This window comes from Alosa sapidissima, chromosome 15 (assembly GCF_018492685.1).
Source record: "Alosa sapidissima isolate fAloSap1 chromosome 15, fAloSap1.pri, whole genome shotgun sequence".
Taxonomy (NCBI): domain Eukaryota; kingdom Metazoa; phylum Chordata; class Actinopteri; order Clupeiformes; family Clupeidae; genus Alosa; species Alosa sapidissima.
Window position 1 is genome coordinate 8,441,567 of NC_055971.1, and position 13,534 is coordinate 8,455,100.

General features: G+C 39.8%; 3 protein-coding genes across 10 annotated transcripts; all 3 read right to left on the reverse strand.

Moving 5' to 3' along the window:
- Positions 1 to 307: 307 nt before the first annotated feature.
- Positions 308 to 5,220, reverse strand: dhx40 (DEAH (Asp-Glu-Ala-His) box polypeptide 40). Of its 4 annotated transcripts, none has more exons than XM_042063793.1 (17): positions 4,792 to 5,220; positions 4,572 to 4,717; positions 4,298 to 4,417; positions 3,703 to 3,933; positions 3,448 to 3,514; positions 3,222 to 3,353; positions 2,977 to 3,076; positions 2,778 to 2,864; positions 2,452 to 2,634; positions 2,257 to 2,337; positions 1,941 to 2,098; positions 1,716 to 1,830; positions 1,504 to 1,615; positions 1,325 to 1,419; positions 1,172 to 1,241; positions 867 to 1,095; positions 308 to 731 (listed from the first exon to the last, which is right to left on the reverse strand). In XM_042063793.1, exons 1-17 carry the CDS (start codon positions 4,952 to 4,954, stop codon positions 613 to 615), a joined length of 2,208 nt encoding a protein of 735 aa, XP_041919727.1. In that variant the 5' UTR covers positions 4,955 to 5,220; the 3' UTR covers positions 308 to 612. The 4 variants fall into 4 exon arrangements, with proteins under 4 accessions (XP_041919727.1, XP_041919728.1, XP_041919725.1 ...); XM_042063794.1 differs by having other exon boundaries at positions 309 to 731; positions 1,504 to 1,612; positions 4,792 to 5,218; XM_042063791.1 differs by having other exon boundaries at positions 309 to 734; positions 4,792 to 5,217.
- Positions 5,221 to 5,313: 93 nt separating this feature from the next.
- LOC121683923 (zona pellucida sperm-binding protein 4-like) lies at positions 5,314 to 7,773 on the reverse strand. Its single transcript, XM_042063809.1, has 9 exons — positions 7,383 to 7,773; positions 7,170 to 7,272; positions 6,899 to 7,089; positions 6,722 to 6,816; positions 6,499 to 6,632; positions 6,234 to 6,420; positions 6,002 to 6,140; positions 5,745 to 5,811; positions 5,314 to 5,583 (listed from the first exon to the last, which is right to left on the reverse strand). Exons 1-9 carry the CDS (start codon positions 7,467 to 7,469, stop codon positions 5,489 to 5,491), a joined length of 1,098 nt encoding a protein of 365 aa, XP_041919743.1. The 5' UTR covers positions 7,470 to 7,773; the 3' UTR covers positions 5,314 to 5,488.
- Positions 7,774 to 7,870: 97 nt separating this feature from the next.
- On the reverse strand, positions 7,871 to 12,832 carry LOC121683921. Of its 5 annotated transcripts, none has more exons than XM_042063806.1 (11): positions 12,324 to 12,832; positions 10,086 to 10,442; positions 9,751 to 9,855; positions 9,570 to 9,620; positions 9,321 to 9,407; positions 8,924 to 9,034; positions 8,765 to 8,791; positions 8,436 to 8,501; positions 8,282 to 8,335; positions 8,132 to 8,194; positions 7,871 to 8,028 (listed from the first exon to the last, which is right to left on the reverse strand). In XM_042063806.1, exons 1-11 carry the CDS (start codon positions 12,391 to 12,393, stop codon positions 7,940 to 7,942), a joined length of 1,080 nt encoding a protein of 359 aa, XP_041919740.1. In that variant the 5' UTR covers positions 12,394 to 12,832; the 3' UTR covers positions 7,871 to 7,939. The 5 variants fall into 5 exon arrangements, with proteins under 5 accessions (XP_041919740.1, XP_041919738.1, XP_041919739.1 ...); XM_042063804.1 differs by having other exon boundaries at positions 8,879 to 9,034; positions 12,324 to 12,828; XM_042063805.1 differs by having other exon boundaries at positions 7,871 to 8,001; positions 8,879 to 9,034; positions 12,324 to 12,821.
- Positions 12,833 to 13,534: the final 702 nt, after the last annotated feature.

The following is a 13,534-nucleotide window of genomic DNA, read 5'->3' on the forward strand; positions in this document are numbered from 1 at the left end:
ACAGTGTTATCCAACTTTAAATGCTGCATGCAAACCTACATTGCATAACCTCTGCTACTCTCAATGCTTCCTGCTAACACTTTGAACATTCCTAGCAACAACACATACTTTCTAAGACCATTTATGTTGGGAAAGCTCAGATAAAAAGTATTTGCAGATGTGTTCCCTTCCTTGGATGAAGGATGACAATTGCTTTTTGCAGTCCAACTGCCTCTGACCCTAACTGTACACTGAGACAGCACAGATAGTAGTACTGTTCTGCCTTCAGCATCAGCAATATAAATAATAATAAAAGTCAAATAACCCACACAATGACAACAGATTTTTTTTTTGTGCATGACTTTCCTTAAGAACTGATGTCATAGAGGAGTAATAGACAGTAATATACAGGTTATACCAAGACAGCCCAAAGGCCAAATGTGTCCAGTGCAGTCTCTGCAACTCTATACAAACTGTCAGTGTTCTGGAACTGTAATAAAGGTATAAAAATATATTTACTGGTAATACACAATATGGCACAATAATGAACGTACGTTTCACAGTGATGCCTTGAAAGACTTCTCGGAATTCAACAGAAAAATATACTTGTTGTTAAGCATCTTATATCCCTCATCATTGATTTTTCCCTTGTTGACGTTCCTGTTTCCGTTGCATGTACCGTGCACGAGCCTCTGTGATGGAATTTTCATTATTCCGCTTCTCAAGCTTTTTGGAAACATCTTCAAATGATTCTGCTGAAACAGTGCAAGTACATCCAGGACCTCACGTCAATCCAACATCACAATGGAAGTAAATTTATTGTAAGCGCGAGACAAATACATGGAGCACATAAAGCATGTCACAAAAGCTCTAGAAAAACTGCTTACCAGCTTGTCTTTTCAAGGCTTCTTTGGATTCCCACTTTGCAACCTCCTCATCGGTCACTTCCTCTCGTGCAACACTGCTCAGCTCATACACGTCCACCTCATGCAACTTAGGCAGCAAGTCCTTTACCCACTCATAGCGGATTGGGCACACTGTCCGCACAAACATCCGCGAGGTGGCTAGCACATCGTGGAAGATGATCCAGTCCAGCTGGGACTCCTGGCCGGAGAGCTGTGGAGGGAGTAGAGTCAGGTTAGCAGAAGAGGTGGGCACGAGTCGAGTGGGCGATTGCATTGGTGCTACATACCGCTGAAGATGGATGAATGTGTACAGTGGATCCATGCCCATCCATTGTGGAGAATGATTTCCCTATAGACCTTGGAAAGAAAGAAAAGTGATAAGTGGCCTCTTCTGATAAACAAATAGAAATTCACAGGTGAGGAGATTCTTCCATGAATACCTCCTGGCAACATTGGTGAAGTACCCAAGGCACAGACATCTTCTGAAGAGCTCACTCCTACTGCCATCCCACTTCTCCTTCTCAACCGCTCCCTGCTACGAGACAAATAAGTAGATAAATAAGGCTAGAGCACTGCATTGATTCTCTATGGTAAACGAAGCCAGCTGGCTGGTAGGTACCTCCTCTAATCTGTGTAGGATCTCTCTGAGCTGAGACTCCACACTGAATGCCGATTTCACAGCCCTCCAATGGATCCAGTGATCTCTGCACCAGGCAGATGGACAGTCACTGCTCCAAGAAAGGATGGAGGCATTACTTTTGTGTTCAGATGAAGCAATGAAGTCATGAAAAGAATCTTCGTAATGCTCCAAAAACTGAACGTCACACACACCTTGCTTTGCATTTTTCAAACACATTCAGGAGCATGACAAAATCATTAAAGCTGCCAGCCTCCGATGCAATCTGTCGATGTTTCTGATCTGCTTCCTTCTGTGTCTCTGGCTGGCCTGTGAAAAATCATCATGCATCTTCACACTCTGGCAAATCAGTGAGTATATAAACACAACACTCTTTACATATGCACACCCAACGTGCTGTTCCAAAGTCTGGTTTGTACCTGGTCGAATGAAGACGTTCTCCACAGACAACATAGCAGCCACAGGGAGCATGATGTCCTCACAGTCCAAAGCAGCAGCCTTGAGCAGGGCTCTAGTCAGGCCAGGGTGGAGGGGGAACTCTACCATCAGCTTACCCAAGCTGGTAACCTGACCTCTCCTGCCACAGTCAGTGAACAAAGAATTGGGTCATACATTTAATATTAACAGCATCGCTGTTGCACAAACACAAAACAGAACATCCCACATATATTACATCCCTGTAGACTTCAGTTATCAGAGAACCAAGCAGAAGCAATTTAACAGAATAACATGTACCTGTCTATTGCATCATATTGATAGAGCTGCTTCAAAGCAGTCAGTATGAGTCTCTCCTCTGGACGATCCAAATATGGAAACCTTGAATAAAAAAAGCGAACAGGGGAATTAAACACTCTTTCCTCTCAATTGCTCCTAAATATTGATCTTGATTAAATAAGGCTCCAATGTTCATAGACAGAAACCCCACAGTACCTGATGACATCATGAACACCCAGGCATTTGAGTGTGAGGATGACTGCTGTGAGACTGGTCCTCTGAATCTCCGGAACTGTGTAGTCTGGCATGCACTTCTCCCAGTAGTCCTTGCTGTAGATACGGAAACATTTCCCCGCAGAGGTTCTCCCCGCTCTGCCTGCTCGCTGCTGGGCCTCACTCCTGTGCAACGACCAAACCGGCCGAAGTTAAAGAGGGTAAGAAAATCTACATGATCAGGTGATGCATGTTTCTTTATCTTCAACACAACCTTTCCCGTCAGTCTAATTAAGTGCAAAAAGAATACCACCAGAGGTTACTCTCACTTTGATATGGGGACAACTTCAAGTATGTCCATGCCAGCCCTGGGGCTGTGGTTCAGTTGTTTCACAAATCCACTGTCAACAATATATCTGTGAAAGAGAGACAAGTGGAACATCTCGTATTCTTTTAATATTATGGAACCATATTTTCTTTTTGTTGCAAAGAAAATGCATGGTTGGAAAAAGCCACCTTTTAACTCACCTTATTCCGTTGATGGTCAGAGATGTAGCCGCTATATTGGTGGCCACCACACATTTCCTGATACCTTCAGGAGGAGGCTGAAATATCTGCTTTTGCTGATCTACAAAGCAGTTGCATTCAAACAATGAAAGTAACATGAGATCATTAGTTCAGTCCTCTGTGCACCTTTCAGAAAATTATTTCATGATTCATATACATAAATGCTGTTCACATATATGTTGTTCAACAACACTGCCGTTTTTTACCTGTTGGCATGGCTCCATACAGAGGAAGGATGAGAAGGCCCTCAACAGATGAGTCGTTCACGTCGTACCGGTAGTCTATGACCTCAGCCTTCTGGAACAATAGGTCACAGGCTTTCTGGATTTCTGATTGACCTGGTTGTTTTGTAACAGGAATGTAAAAAAAAAAGAAACATTAGCTTGGATATAAAAAGAGACAGCAAGCATACACTTGTATGTTTATCCCCACCTGTCAGAAACACCAGTATATCCCCGGCCCTTTCATTGGTGTGCACATCAAGAGCCACCTTGACAACCTGGTTGATGACAAACATATACAAAGTTTGGCCACAATTATGTATTTCTATACTGACAATATTGCTTTATATCTCTAGTACACAGGCAATTCTGTGAAGTTCAAATGAATAAATAAACAAATAACTAAATTCACATTAATAAACAAAAGAAAAATCTGTCAGTTGATTTGTAAAAATCTACAGCCCACCTCTTTAACATAAGCTGAACGCTCAGTGTCCTTTGGACCAATCAGGTTGAGGAACTTCTCAGTAACAGGAAATGTTCGACCAGGGATGGTAAACACTGGGCAGTGTCCCAAGAAAGCGGATAGTTTCTCTGTTTCCAATGTTGCAGACATGACGACCACTTTCAGACACACTGTCCGGCCATGTGAGGTCTTTTTGGACATAGTCTTTTTCAAAAGCCCAATCAAGATGTCCTGCAAATATAAGTAAGATGTGTAAATATGGACCATGGGATAAATAAACATGACATCATGTTTCTAAATGATATTCATACATGATATGCCTGAGGCAAATACAGGAGAGAAAATAATTACAAAAAAGCTACAGGGAAATTGGGAAAATTAATATCAGTACCTCTAATCTACTACTATGGCTAGAAAAGTTTTGTAAAAAGAAATAAACTGAAATCTCAATGTACTGCAAAATATCACTCAAATATAGAATTGTGCTTAGTGCATTGCATTATGAGGGGAAATCCTGATTGTATGGAAGTTGCTAGTTATTCCCTCTCCCAAGAATGTTATACCCACCCAATGGTAACAAACAAACTCAACCTACCGTGTTCAAACTCCGTTCATGGGCCTCATCAAGAACAACGACACTGTAATGAGTGAGGACTGAATCTGCGAGAATTTCCCTCAGCATGCAGCCATCGGTCATGTACTTGATCATGGTGTTCTGTGAGCATTCAATAAAAGTACATTTAGCACATACTCTTCCATCTCCTTGCTATAAGGCTTATAGCTTGAGCATGAGCACATACTGCACAGATAATATATGCATCTCTGTCAACCAATTATGCACTTGACTTATCAACCCACAGGACTCTTACCTTGGATGTGCAGTCATCAAAGCGCACTTGATAACCAACTTCTTCCCCAAGTTTCATACCCATCTCCTGGGAGACCCTCTGGGCTACAGTGATGGCTGCCACCCTCCGAGGCTGCGTTACGCCAATTTTACCATCCTTACATAGACCTACAGATGCAGACAATAGCCTGTTCAATATTTGTACATTGACAATATGACTGTGAGAAAGTCAAATGAGTTACCTGCTTCGTAAAGGTACTGAGGCAGCTGTGTTGTTTTTCCACTACCAGTCTCCCCAGTGACAACCAAAAAAGTGTTGTCTTTCACCGCCTGGATGAGCTCTTTCTTGAACTGATAAATGGGTAGTTTACAAGCTTCCGAAGAATAGAACACGTGGGTAGACATGGCCACAACATAAACCTACACCATAGGAGTAGAACGTAATTTACTCTACCTATGCTAGTTACAGACGTTGACTCAGCGAAGGAGTAAGTAAATTCACCAACTGATGAAAAATCTCCATAATACCATAACTTGTATCATAGCCTATTATACAACTATAAACCCTGTACAGTTAAACCTCGAATGTCTACTCCGTGCACACACACACAGAGATGATAACACAAACAAATATTTAGCTATATGTCGCTTGTTTGTTTGACTCTTCCACACTGTACTTCATCCGTTACCACTGAGTCTGCCATATTTCTCCTTATCGCCACCATGTGGACTGGAGTAGCCTACGTAATGATCATTAAAACAAGTCACCTCTATCACTGGTAGGCCTAAATAATTGAACCTACATGTTTATTGAGAACACAGATTAGGCTAACTGATATTACAGCTGGTATGTATTTTCTATGCTTACAAGTTACATAGCCAACAAAATATGCACTAAATGAGAAAAGACATATAACAATTTCAAGTATTTTGGGCTATTCATTCCAATAAGAGGGGGCCTTCAGAAACTATAGCATTTTGAAAAGCTTCATCTCCATTTTCTTCATCTTGGTTTGGCTTTAGGTGCCTCGGCTCTAGAAGAAAAACAAACAATACTCTATGCAATGTTAAAATGTAGGCTTATGGCAATGAATGGACTACACTGTTTAAACTGAGGTGCTACAAAGATTATTGTTCTATCACCAGTGTCTTGCAATATTTTCTTTTGCAGTGAATAAGAACTTGTTTAACATACCCTGGTTACAAGAAGGCACAGAGCACTCAACTCCTTTGCAGACCTCAGCATTACAGTGCATGTAAACCTGCAGTGAATACAGTTTCCTCAGCTCAGAGAGAAAGGCTTTCTGTTATTTCCTTTAATTTAACTTTAGAACAACCACTAATTATATTATGCAAGACTTAATATCACCACTGGGTTACTGATTCATAGGCTAGTCCAAGCTATTAAAAGAGAGAAACATTTTGAGGGCAATGTGATGAACAGACACATACTAAGGCTTGAGACACCTGGGATTTCACAAAGGAAAACATTTGGATCATGAATCGCTTGTGGTGCTGTGGAAACGTCACTCCGTCCCCAGGGGCCACATTGATGAGCTCAGTGTGGTGGCTGTCTCCATGAAAGGGACACCTGATGTGGGAACAAAAGTGAAGAACCGAGAATGAAACGTTATATCTGCGGTACAATTCTGAACACTGCAGGGGTGGGAGGTGATAGCAGTACCCATCAATGAGTAGATTCCATATACGCATGTCTCGGGGATCTTCTGATGGTGTTGCCCAACAGTCTCTTAAGTATAGCACAAGTTCCCCATCTTCCCGTTTGAGAAGGAGTACTTCAACAAAAACAGGATCTCCCAACACATACTTCAATGGATCACTATCCTTGTGAAAGGAGCTATAAGATGCATCTGAAAAACAAATTAAGGATCAACGGACATCCTCATTTTTTGTGGACGCAATCCCTAATAGGCCCATTTCTTTTATACCTTTAGCAAATCTCATTTTGATACGAAGCAACCCCTCATCTTTTACAGATAGGTATTGGGCAGATATGGCTTTCTGGACTTCTGCTCTTAGTGTCATTGCACCATGGAGCATGTAAGTGCACTGCACAGTGAGTCTGGGGAAACACACATCAGTCAATTCAATGTTTCAATATGAAATTTAAACCATAGAAACAAACACATTTTCTTAACAATGATTGCTTACTTGAACTGAGGATCACGGAAGATTGACCCAAGTTTAAGATGAAAAACTTTTCCTCCAAATATAGTAACCCAGTAGGAAATGTGGCCACTAAAAAGCTTCAACAAAAAAACAGGTTGAATGGAGACATTTGAACAAAAATGAAATGAAGACCTCATAGAATCTTATGCTATATCAGACCTTGAACTTCGAACCACAGTCTGTCAGTGGGAACTGAAACATCACCCACTGACTGCTCTTGAACTTCGGCTTGCAAGTGGAGCTTCTGTTGTAGGCAATATGGACTGAGTCTAAGGCCAGTGGAGGAACTGTGACACTACTTTGAATGATGATGTGAAATCCCCTGTTGTCACAGTAGCCAGACAGTTTCTCTAAACATAAAACAATGCATTCATGAGTTTCACAGACTTTATAGCAGCATGGTATTTGATAGCCGGAAACTGGAATTAACCTTTGAGTAAGACTTGTTGCATTCCACTAAGTGCAAGTAGGCCCAGGCTGCTTGTAATTGGGTCCTCTCCATTTTGATTAAGTTCCACCAATAGATTTGCATCCTGAAGAAGGTTAACGTTGAGGAAGTAGCAGGCCTAGCGTTCGAAATTCTTTAATTGTGATAATATCACAGTTCTTCAAATACAATTTTTTCTTCTGTCAGTTGGCTTACCTTTGATGAAAATGTGACACAATGTTCTTCGTCAGGTAGAGTATTAAAGATCAAAATTAAAAGTATAATTCGTTGTGATTCACACATTATTTGATCCTCTAAAATGTCGCTGTGGAAACACCTAGCCTACTGCACAATTTTGTCAACTCGAGCACACCAGCTATTGCCTATTGGGGGATGGGGGGTCAACTTGAACTTCAAGTTGTGTGTGCAAAATGTTGTTCCGTGGATGATGTGTAGTTCAACTAAATGAATGCAGTAAGATTGAGCCTAGAGTGTCCAGAAAACACTTCCGCTACTGCTGTCAGGTAGGCTAGGCTATGTGTGAATTCTTGAAATGTTATGTCGTGTTACTCAACGCAAGCATTAGGCTTAAATAGGTGAATGACGAGAAGCGTTGGCTGTCCCAACTGGTGCGCCTCAACTTGCTTTGGAAAATCGTGACAATAGGAAAGTTCAGTGTCCATCAAATACACTACACACAGGAGTTAATTAATACATTTATTGTAGCTTATATTGATACATTGTTACATTTTGGGAAAAGAACAAGATAGATGTCACTCATCCTGCATCAGACACTCAGTACTGTTGCCATAGATGGGATTTCGAATCTCAGATCCTGTTAAAAAAGAATGGGAGGGAAATGCTTTCAAGCAAACACCAATAAGGATTAGACTAATTTAAATGATGGTTTATTTTGATGATAGCATGGTTTTCTTATGGCAGAACAGGTAAAGGAGCCTACTTACTTCTGCCTATTTTCTGAGCCTCTTTGACTGATTTATCAGCTTTATTAATTTCTGACTGGTTTGCTGTTGCAAATCATAGAAACATATCACTATTCCAGTTCATTTGAAATACTTAAATTAACTGTAAGTTAGATAAATATTCAATCTTACCATAGTTTGGTTGGGCAACATGTGAAATCCGATTCCGAGGTGAACTGCGGATATCTGTTTATAAATATAAAGTATTTTAGGCCTACATTGCAGAGCAATATTCCCAAGACTTGTATTTTGATAGCTAAAATGGAAACAGAAAGACCCAGAATACCTCTTTCAAAATTAGTCTTAAGAGATGTTTCCACTCGCTGATGTTCAGGATCATGTTCATTATTTTCTGAATGTTGAGGAATCATGTGTGTTATATATGTAAACATGTTAGAGTCAGTAGCCCCCATGGTGTCAAGGCTGTAACTGGGATCTAATCTTTTGGATGTTGATGAGCAGTTTGCATCACAAAAGACCATGCAACAATAAAATGAAGTTCCTACAAACCAGCAACAACTGTTCTCTCATTCTCATTTTAAAACTAGCCTAATATTAACCACGTTTAAAGTGCTATATTAATTCAGATGAAGAAATGAGAAACTATAAACATACCATACACAACACTGTCTGGTCTGTGAACTGCAAGACAAAAGAGAAAATAACAAAATATTAATTCAAAGTTTATTTTGGTTATTGGTTGTCTATGCTGTAGAATCAACCCATTACCCATGATTCCTCCTCTCTGCATATCATTGTTAAAATATGAGAAACCTCGATGGGGAATGATGACATCACCAACCACCTGGTGAGGTTTGTTTTTGTTCTGCTTAGCAGGGGGGAGCTCACTCCAAGTGAGCTCACGACTGTTTTCATTAGAGTCTCCTATAGAGAGAAAGAAAAAGTGGTAATGCTGCATGTAAGCATATGCTGGTTTTATAATTTTGTATGCGGCTTCATATTTTTTAACCTTTGTGTCTTGGGGCTAGACTGTTATATTCCAGGTATAAAATAACTTCCAGAACTTTTGATTTGATCTAGCCTTAAAGCAACTCAATTTACTATCACTCACTTCTATGTGATTAAGAGGTTTTTAGTTAGGTTTTACAGAGGGTCTTTGTTATTTGGTATTCAGCACTGGGACTTCAGGCATTCCACACGAGACCCATACCTCTGTCCTGAGGGGTGTTGTTTGGAGTGACTTGCTGCTCATGAGGATGAGATGGGGCGCTGGGCTGGGTGCTGGCTGTGGTGTTGACTTTAATCAAAATAAAATACATAATATCACTGAATAAATCATTAACATTAAAATACGTTATCAAAAATATGATACTTAGGTTTCATAAGTCATACCAAAGATTTGTTTTTGGGGGAACTATTGTAAGTATTTGGGGGAAACTATTGAAAGTATTGAAATTACCTTTATTATCGGTGTGATTGATATTGTATTCAACTCTATTAACACAAATCCCTGAAAAGCAATGTATTTTATGTTAATATAATGTAACAAAATATTCTTAAAGCAGAGACATTGAAACATGCACTTTATCTTTGTGTTGGTAATGATTGGATGAATAGCAGTCAAGATTCTCATAACTCACATTTGTTTTTAAGCATGTAGCCACATGCAAGGATAAGAGCAATCAAGATAACAGTTGCTGCAATAATGATGTAGATTCCAATAGGAAGATCTTTCACTGTCTTTTCTGTCATAAAAAAACAATCATTTAGTTAGCCATAAAGTTTAACATCCCCTTGCCCCTGATTAATGGCAATACAATAAGGTACAAGTGCTTTCATTAGTATACTTTTCATATTGATGTGTTTTAACCTTCCTAAGTTTTGAAACCTGAGATCTGCCAAACCTTATCTATTCTTGTCTCAGCTGCATGTATAAAAGGCCTACATTGTGTTGTGCATTGCTTTATGCAGTTACCCGTCTCAATGGGCTTTGCAGTATTCCGCTGCCCCTGCTTGACCTCCACTCCCCTGCACTGGTTTCCCCGCTCACAGCAATACACACCCACATCTGGAGCCTGGAACCGGTCAATGCGGAGTGAAAAATTTCCTCTCTGCGACAAATTTGGGAACACAATCACTCTGCCCATCTTATTGTTCAGGAAATCGACTCTGTTTAAGCCGCTGATGCGGATGATGCTGTCCTCGTCTTTTTTACTCCACAGCACAGGGTTTATCGTGCTGTTGTCAAAACTGCATGGGAGCATCACGGTGGAGTCCAAGAGTCCTGTGACCACTGTCATGTTACCACATTCACCATTGCACAGCTTGAGTTCTGGGGACAAAAAAGAACAGTTATATAATTTATGTGCGGACATATTGCATGAGATGAAGTGGAGTCAAGTAGGAGTCAAGTGTACAGTGTAATATTGGGGCAGCCGTGGCTCACTGGTTAGCACTCTGGACTTGTAACCGGAGGGTTGCCGGTTCGAGCCCCGACCAGTGGGCTGCGGCTGAAGTGCCCTTGAGCAAGGCACCTAACCCCTCACTGCTCCCCGAGCGCCGTCGTTGTAGCAGGCAGCTCACTGCGCCGGGATTAGTGTGTGCTTCACCTCACTGTGTGATCACTGTGTGCTGTTTGTGTTTCACTAATTCACCGATTGGGATAAATGCAGAGACCAAATTTCCCTCACGGAATCAAAATCATTAAGTATATATACTTATACTTACTTATACTACAGTGGTTTACAGTAATACATGCAGGTGAGGTATGTAATACCCTAAATAAATCTACATTTGAATATAGACACAAAATCGAAACTCCAGTCAGTAAAATTGTATATGAAATAATATATTTTTTTCTGAGCAGATATGTGTAGAGAGTCCATGTGCGTAATTTGCAGTTGACTGGAACTTCACCTTTTGTGACTTGGGACTAGACCGTATTCCAGCTATGAAATGACTTCCAGAACTGTTGATTTGATTTAGCTTTAAAGGAACATCATGTTGGTCCTTTATCTTAAAATTACTGCTTCAAACTCATTTTGATGCTACACTGACCATACAGAAAGTATATGGAGTTTTGGTCCAAAACTGGCAAGCTAGCTAAAAGGCATGTAAACCTTGAACATCATCAACAACAGATTCATCACTAATAAAATCACACCATGCTATTGCTAACTGATGACTTTTGGTGATGGAGTTGTTGATTTATGAAAGCTTTTCTGATTATTTAGCATGTGGTTCGTCCTAGACCACAAAACAACAAGCTCACAACCTTGGTGCAATAGAGAACTATAGGTGTGTTCATCTGTCCTTTGTCTGGCCATATACCATCAGTCTGTTTCGGAAGATGATGACAAACTATTACAACATACCTCAAAAGTGATACATTCCTGCGTAATGTTTGTTCAATAGACATTATAGACACATTTTAAATGTGTAAGTGCAGGAGAAGTGGTCTTGGGCAAGATCAGGCCCAGGTATCGGCAGAGTCACAGAGAGAGAATTAAAAAGCACCTTCAAGCAACATTCTTTTTTGGAACTGTTTTGGGAGACAATGTGCTGACACCAAAATCATGGGCTCATTTCCCTGTTAGAAGATACAGCCAACTAATCCAGAATGTATGAATGTAATACTGTGATGTATTACTGTAAGTCTCTAATTATATTAGATGAGTTCATTAAAGTGAATCATAATGAATTCTAATGTGAACACGAACAGAGCTAGAGCTAGATCTCTAAAAAAACATTTAGTTCTGGACTTATGTCTTTAGTTTAGATTTTTGGTGTATGATATTATATACACAAAATAATGGCCTGCTGACGTGTCATTTTCAGATTTCTTTGCTACTTTGACTGACTTAAGACACTGATTTCAATGTGACTTTCCCTGTGTGATATTATGTACACAGAATAAATATAATGACCTGCTAACATGTAATTTTCAGATTTCTTTGTTACATTGATTGAGAAACTTAGGGCTCAGTTTACAATACGACATTACATAAAATCTTTAATATGGATATGAGAAACGTTTAACTCGAAAAGCTTTCCCCAGATCGCTGATACTGATAATTTATAATTCTCAGGTTTCAATGACTATTCTACAAAAATGTGTTTGTAAATGAGGCAGTTTTGAGCTTTTGCACACCAATAGCCCACAACTTAATAATAATAAATTTTAATAATAATAATTTTACTTTTAATGACTTACCAAATGTTGGTATGAAAAATCCAAAGAATACCACCCATCTCACACAACTTATGCCGCGTTTTAAATACATATCTAGCCAATAAATGTTAACTCAAATTAAGGGGATGACTGATGTCAAGGGGGCAAGAAAGATGACATGACCGGTCATTTCCTGAGTGTGCATTCTTATTTCCATTACACATAGGTCTTTTCATACTTTTCATCTATAAATACCTACAGAACCAGTAGTGTTCCAACCTTGGTAAGAAATAACCTGTTTCCGTGGAAATTATATTGGGTATCTATATAGATCTCACATTAGGCAACAAACTTTGCTGTAAAACTCATGTCCTATAAGATAAAATGTTCTTTGAACTTTATGGCCAACAGCCCATGTTATGTGAACAGGAAGCTCAAAAAGCATGGTGTCTGAGCCCAGTTTACCACATCCTGTTTCCAACCCAGCAGAATAAGATGATATGCACCTGCAAAGATGTGCTGCTACTTTACAACTTACCACCAAATAGGCTTTTAGTATACACACACTTGCAAAAGCAAATATAGAGTGTTTCACAAAACAGATACTTCAGGCACACAATGAGCTGTGTGTCAGTCAGTCATGTGTGCTAGTATTTGTTCTGTATGAGGGAATGTATATATATTTGCATGTGTATTTATATGACATGTTTAACTTTTTACATGAGACTGCAACTGTTTGAACTATCCAGATGTCTGTGACATATTTCTAGAACACTTCATTGCCCTTCTTTTCATCTCCGCCTCTAGTGGTCATTATTGTTACAAGTGGGTGAGTCAATTCTCACTTCCTTTCACATGGCACTGTGAACTGTGGGTACTGTGTTCTCACGCGATGTATGTTGTGACTTATGATCGACATAGACAGCAACACAAAAGGGCACGATGGTATATCAGCTTCCTCTTTTTAGCAAGACAGGTCTCCACTTACTCTGACAGAAACCCGAGGAATGACTTGCAAAATGGTCAGCTCAGCCACAGACATTTTCGTCTGTGTGTTGCATGCAATGAAATTGTTTCTTTATCACATTCTCAGATGCATCTGTCCAATGAACTAAACGGTGTTGCCATGTCACATAATAGACAGAAAGACAGAGGGTCTGACACAGTTTATTGTGAATGATAGAAACTTGGTCATGCATATCTTCAGATACACTTGAATAATTGACTTTGGGGACACTGAGAGTAGTATTGGT